General features: G+C 35.6%; 1 protein-coding gene across 1 annotated transcript in view; it reads left to right on the forward strand.

Annotated features, from left to right (window-relative positions):
* Positions 1-7,294, forward strand: part of LOC107676253 (heparan sulfate glucosamine 3-O-sulfotransferase 6-like) — a 14,615-nt gene extending 7,321 nt beyond the window's left edge. Inside the window, exon 2 of the mRNA XM_016470777.1 lies at positions 6,198-7,294. Coding sequence (XP_016326263.1) covers positions 6,198-6,816 — 619 coding nt within the window. The 3' untranslated portion in view covers positions 6,817-7,294. The remainder of the gene's footprint in view (positions 1-6,197) is intronic.
* The last annotated feature ends 106 nt before the right edge of the window (positions 7,295-7,400 follow it).

Genomic DNA, 7,400 nt, shown 5'->3' on the forward strand with positions numbered 1-7,400 from the left:
TATATATATATATATATATACAGTATATATTGGTGTGTATGTGCATACAAATATATTAATAAAATAAATACATTTAATTAAAATAATTAAATTTTATGAGGTTTTTGGTGTGCATGTGTGTGTACAAACTCAGTTTTATACAAAGAGTTAACAAATATTGTTGATGTTAACCGGCTGATTAGGGTGAATTGATCGCTATTTCAGATGGAATTCAGAGGGAGGTTAAAGTGTTTTGAAATCTGACAGAAGTTGTAGTTCGTGTTATTGTGTCCTCGTGTGGTCGTCCTGCTGCTGCTTCACAGATAAACCCACACAAACACACGCTCACAGCCGCTCCGCTGATTTTCCCACATGATAGTGAGGGCAGAAGGGCGATTAGTTCCTCTCACACACACACACACACACACACACGTCTGTAATCCCTGATTTGCCACTGGTCTGTTTCCTGTTAATGCGGGACCTCCCTCTTTCTTTCAAGGATGTGAGCATTTAGATCTTGGTTTCTCCTTTGACCTGTGGCTTTCCTGCTATACCACACACGTAGAGCTTAATGAAGAGCTCAGTCTTGACTCATTCACCTGCTAGCTTTGCTTGAGATGTTTCTTCTAACATTTGTTTGGAGAAAAGCTCAGATCATTTGGTCTTGATGAGAAATGACTAAGTTCAAGTTAAAATCTTTGTCATTTGTGACAAAGAAATTGCAGATGAGGTCTTACTAGGATCTGTTTTCAGGAGAAAATCTGAGAAGAAATATCCATTTCATGTAATTGATGTGTAAGAGAAACAACTGAGATGTTCAAGAGTTCTCCTCTGTGATTTTTCTTTCGTAAGGGAATGTTTTGTCCCTTGCTTTGTGTCCTTTTGCATGTTTGAGCAGTTTTATGGTGCTTTACTTGTTATTTCCAGCTGACATTTAATTGCTTCCCACAGTTTCTAGAAGCTCCCATTTGCTCCATAATGACAAGCCTGTGTTCTCGCTGTGTTTTCAATAAGCAGGCCCTGCTGTCCTCGCTGTGGTGTTCAGCAAACTGAGTGCTGTGTCTGAGTACAACCTGTTTTAAGGCTTTTTGGTGGAATTCAAACAAGAGTGATGCACCTGAGATTCTTTTATCTCATGCATAGTGGATTCTGGATATATATTACGGGGTTTTAGTTTTTAAAACATGAGACCATAGTCACACTGCAGTACTTAATTGTAAACATTTCTGTCTAGTTTTCAAATATTTTTGTGATTTGAAATTAATGTTAACTAGAACCAAAACCATAAAAAAACTATTTGAAATAAAATAAACATTATCTGACATGATCTAAAAGCCTATTTCTACTTTTTATTTAGTGTAAACTAAAGTACTTAAATAAACTAAAATTCAATTTAAAAATTGTTTAAAAAACAACAAAAATTAATAAAGCTAACAAATTAAAATGAAAACTACATGTAAAAAATGAAATAAAAATAAAAAGATATTAACAAAAACTATAATAGTATATCAATTATACTAAATAAAACTGTTAAGATCCTCAATTTGAATTCATTTCTATGCAAGTTAATTTCATTTTGAAAATTCAGTCAAACATATACTGAACAAGATATTCAAGATTTAAGGACTTGCTTTTCTTTTCTGAATTTTGCACCTCAGTCTTGTTTTCCAGAAGTTTTTATATTTTATAGATTTATATATGAACAGCAAGACAACGGGACTCATTAAAAGTAAGCTTTTTATGTCATTTTGTAACATGTAACATTTCAGAGACCTAAAATATCCATACCCATTCAAACCCATGGTGAGCTCTTAATGGGAAGAAACTTCCTCCCGGAGACTCATTGCTGCCAGATGTGGCAGAGATCAGGACGGGAACATCCCGGGTCACTGCTGCCAGACACGGGGCAGTTTCTGTCTGGATGTTTTCCTCTGATAATGGGAGAAAGGTTATATCCTGTGGTTCATTTAAATGAGGGAGAGGAGATCCCACTCTGTTCTGATGTGTATTATGCAAACAGCTACGAGGAAGAGCTTGTGTATGTGTGTGTGTAATAAGGCATCACTTGCCGCACTGTGTTTGCTGTCTCTTTTTTATAGTTCAGCATGTTTTGGTTCAAAAATGTATTTGAATATTTTGAAAAGTAACTCGCAGCACACCGCAGAAACCTAAACCAAACAGTGGTGGTCAGTCTGTATAATTGTGTGATGTCCAGAAAGAAACCATGTTATTTTGTTAATAATGTTTCAGGAATATTTTGAGTCTTCATGACCAACCAAATTCTTATCATATAACTGATGCGGATTGCTCATAAGAATGACAATAAATTAATAAATACATTTAAACTAAATAATTAAATAAATTATCAATAAATAAGTGAATAAACTCCCTTCTCGCTGATGTTTCTTTTACAATCAATCTATCTATCTATCAATCTATCTATCTATCTATCTATCTATCTATAAATAAATAAATACAAATATAAATAAATACATGTAAAATGTAAATAAAATTTCAATAATCACATGTAAAATTACAAATAAATATATGCAAAATAAATAAACAAATAAATAATAAAAAAATATGTCTATCTATCTATCTATCTATCTTAAATATCCTATACAGGTGTTATGTATTTCACCAGTAGCAAAATATAAAATGCACCAGAGAATATATATTTTCTAAATCTCTTTTGTTTTTGCTCATCAGGTGTATTTTGTTTTAAGGATGTTTGTTAGGACACCACTAAAAACAATGTTACAGTGTATTTTTCTTAACATTTTCAATGCATTTTAAAACATTAATTATATTTAATACCAACTGAATGCCAAAGGGATGGAGTTGTTGATATTTTTCGAGGCCATTGTTTTGCAGCAGGCCACCCGCAGCTGTGCCTTCTGTACCAGTAAACAGAAATAAATTGTTGCCAGGTTCTGCTCTGATAAACTCATACAAACTCCAGGCTCACATTTCCGGTCCAGATGCTAAGCACTAACGTTACGCTAGGTGTGATCAAAACAAACAGCGTGGATGCTAGCCAAGCAACCGCACAGGTAACAGCAGCTGCCGCGAGCCACCTGATAAAGAAGAAAACACACAAGCGCACAGCTGGCGCCAGATCAAAGGTTGCCAGAGATCGCCAGTCAGCTGCGTTTGCGAACCTGGACGAAATGAGGGCTTTATCTTGCGATGCTTCTTTGGATTGGGAGATCAAACGGGTCAACCGGAGTGTGTGGGCCACTGGCGTGAATTGAGAAAAGCCCAAACTTTTCGCTGATTACCAGCCTGCTCTCCACAACGTAAACATGATGTCAGCAGATGTGGCCGTGGCCATTATGGCTTCCATTAGCTTGATTACTCTGAATTAAACATGCACTTAGCAGTGTGTACATAGCCAAACAGCGCTTGCACTTTAGATGCAGGGTGAGAATGACAACACTGACATTAACCATGACATGCTTTCCAAATTAAAAGCTCTGCATGTAATGCTTCAAGATCACATCCCTAAAAGCAGGCGCTGGGAACATGCATCATGTAAACACAATCAAAACACTGGCTTCAGAAGTTATATGGCCAGTCTTTATGGCTTTTTAATGCTTTGTGTCCTTCTTGGAGCTAAACAGACTACAAATGGTAATTGTTTGAACAAGTGCAGCATGAAGAGTCATCAAAAATTCTCTTCAAATAATAACAGGGTGGATAAATAGTGATAAAATATCATGGTTTATGGTGAACTGTTCCTTTAAGAGCATTGCAGGTCAAATGGCAAATCCAATTTCTCAATGTTACTCGTTATTCTCCTTCACGGATCAGTCAGCATGATTCCTCTGATTCTTGTCTCAGTGGTAAAGCTCTCATAGAGCAATATGATTTGTATTAGAGTTGAATATTAGCTTCATGGCAATGAGATGATGGCCAGCCTCAGAGAAAGAGACAGAGAGAGCGACCGCTTTCCAAACCCCATCACAGACCAGTGAAGAGTTAATCTGCAGCATATGTTCTCTATGGAAATAATGAGAGTCAGTGTAGAGACTTTTCCACTTGATGCTGGAGCTATTGGGCATTCATTAAAGAGATTAACTGAACCTTATAACCAACAACAAACTTAATTTATTTATATTTATTTATTATTTATTATATTTATATTTTATTACATTTATATTACATAATTGTATATTATATACAATTATATTTTTATTATGTTTATATTATAGAAAACTATTAATTTTAAATATTTATATATTATAATAATTAATAAATGTAATATATGTGTGTGTGTATACAAATATAGAAAAATAAATATAAAAAAACGACATATATAATTGATATTTAATATACTGTGGTAAAGGCAAACCTTCTGTGCTGATTTAGGATATTATTCCATTACTGGAGCCAATATCCTCATCTTTTAAATGAGATCTCGCAAAACTGACCTCAAATCAGCACAAAAGAGCCTTGGAGAGATCGAGAGACTCCTGACAGACGTTCTGGGGACAAAACCCATCAGGAAATGACTGCTTAGAGTTGTTATGCTTTCGTGTTTTTCTTTCTTTCATAGCAGCTCACCAACTCCCTTCTCGCTGACGTTTATTTCACAAGGCTGGTTTTTAATAAAGTCAGCTTTTATGTTTATTTAACAACGCTTTACACTTTGCATTACTCAGGATGGAGTGAGTAATTCAACACTGGCCTCATCAGAGAACTGCTTGTTTTATGTTTGATAATAAAAAGAACATCTTTCATCATAATGAACTGAATCGCAAAACACGTGTGACAGCTTCATCCGCTGGCGAGAGCTGAAATGGTGGCAATTATCATGTCTCCAGAGTCAATTTTAAAACAGTTTTTCATTTTGCATTATTGCTTAAAATTACAGTTTAATATTTAGCTTGGACGACATAGGTGCAGCCACAGAAAACCTGTCCCAAAACCTGCCTACATACAGTAGATGACATTTTAGGTGCATTCCAAAATGTTTATGATTTCAGCCAAATTCTAAAGCAGCATTGTATCCTTAAAGGCACAGTTCAGCAAAAATGAAAGTATAAGTCTTTTTTTTATGTTCATGTTGCTCCGAACATGTAAGACTTTTTCAAAAGATCTTTTTGTGTGTTACACAGAAATAAAGTCTTGTGTAATACTGGTTTGGAACAACACAAGTTAGTAGATAGAATTTTCATTTTTAGGTGAACCTTTAAGAAAAAAAAATCCCATAATGCAATGCACTGAACCCAGTGATGATGATATATATATTATTTTAACTACATATTTTTTTTTTTATCTTTATTAGAGTAGTGGTTAAACCAATTATAAAAGAGTGGACTTGCTGACCAATCGGAGCTGACTTGGCTTTTTTGGAAAGGCAGGATTTAAAGAGACAGCAACTAAAAAAGGAATGTTTCAGGCAAAGGTACTGCCACAATGTACAGTGTGAGAAAAATAATGTGTTTTTGAATATTGAATCATGTAAATGTCTTGTAACAGACCCCAAAAATAAAATTTTGAACTTGTGAATTAGCATAATATGGGAACCTAGATATTTAATGCATACTGAAAATGTGTCAGGATTTCCCATACAAAAATGTAATATATATGTACACATATATACATTTCTATGAAATATCTAAGGTGAATTAAAACAACCTATTAGACATTGGAACAATTTCATATATTAACATATACTGTATATCTAGCACAAATATGTATGTTTTTTTAGGACATTTTTGGGCATATACTGTACATCATGTACATGTATATCTATCCTTACACCCATGAATACATATTATATAAGTAAATATAAAAGATAGATATGTATCTAAACCTTTATTACAAAAATAAATATAAACACACATATTTTTGTATTTATGTTATTTTAATAAATTTGCATAAACAAAATACACATTGCTACATACGTATATATTGACATATATAGTTGCTACATATAATCCCATACCATACCAAAAATCCTAATATAGATCTTATTAACCTATGTACATATACAAATTTTGCTTTGGGGATTTTTTATATGTTCTAATATTCATCTACCCAGAGAATGTAAATATTTGAAAATTATATTTGGCAATATCACTTGATAAAGGGCAATATATTTCACATACTGCATTTCTGTAGGAGTTGTGGTGTTTCAAACCATTTAGAAACCATGTTTGATCACAGAACTGACTTCTATTATGACTAACTTTCAGTTTCTCGTTCTGTAGGAATCTAATGCCGCGTACTTTAGATGGCCAGATCACCATGGAGAAAACACCCAGCTACTTCATCACCCGTGAAGCACCGCCTCGCGTCTTCTCCATGAGCCGCAGCACCAAACTCATTGTGGTGGTCCGTGACCCCGTGACCCGGGCCGTGTCGGACTACACTCAGACTCTGACTAAAAGCCCCAGCCTGCCGTCCTTCCAGAATCTGGTCTTCAAGAACTCCACCACGGGTCTGATCGACACGTCCTGGAGCGCCGTGAGGATCGGCATCTACGCCAAACACCTGGAGAACTGGCTCAGGTATTTCCCGCTTGCGCAGTTTCTTTTTGTGAGCGGCGAGAAGCTGGTGACGGACCCCGCGGGAGAAATGGGCCGGGTGCAGGATTTCCTGGGACTCAAACGGGTGGTGACCAATAAGCACTTCTACTTTAACCAGACTAAAGGCTTCCCCTGCCTCAAAAAGCCGGAAGGAAGCAGCAGACCACGATGCCTGGGGAAATCGAAAGGCCGACCGCATCCACACATACCAGCGGAAGTGCTGCACAGACTCAGGGATTTCTACAGGCCTTTCAACATGAAGTTCTACCAGATGACTGGTCAGGACTTTGGCTGGGTCTAAACACTTGCAGGACCCTCTCTGATAATGCAGAAAGCAATGAAACTGTTTATTTATGACTGATTGATGTTGATTTTCAGTATCTTCACCCTGAGTACTTTCAGAAATTGCTAGTAAATTTCACAATTAATTACACACACACAAAAAAAAAAAAACTGCAAGTGCAAACAAAGAGATTGCTGGCCACACACTGAATGTAATCCAGACTGGAAAAGGTCTAGCAAAAATGTATCTTATTATATAAACATCATAGTGTAAAAAAGTGCACAGTGCAAATGAATTAAAAACTAAACCAGCTCAAGCAAACATTTGAGCACGTTGCTTTTTTTTTAGTGCTCACATAACAACAACCATGTACCCTTTTTCTGGATTACTAATTAGAGATAATTAGCTGGGTTCAATTAGCAGGTGGACCTATATACAAGAACAACAAATAGTATTAATTTTATAAATATGCAAATCATGCAAACAGTGAAACAAAATCAGGCACCAAACTTTAATAATAAAAAAGATCAAAAATATACAAATAATACAAATGATACAAAAATGCAGTCAACACATACCCCCCCCCCCCCCCCCCCACCCAG

The sequence above is a fragment of the Sinocyclocheilus anshuiensis genome, unplaced genomic scaffold (assembly GCF_001515605.1).
Source record: "Sinocyclocheilus anshuiensis isolate Anshui unplaced genomic scaffold, SAMN03320099.WGS_v1.1 scaffold469, whole genome shotgun sequence".
Lineage (NCBI taxonomy): Eukaryota > Metazoa > Chordata > Actinopteri > Cypriniformes > Cyprinidae > Sinocyclocheilus > Sinocyclocheilus anshuiensis.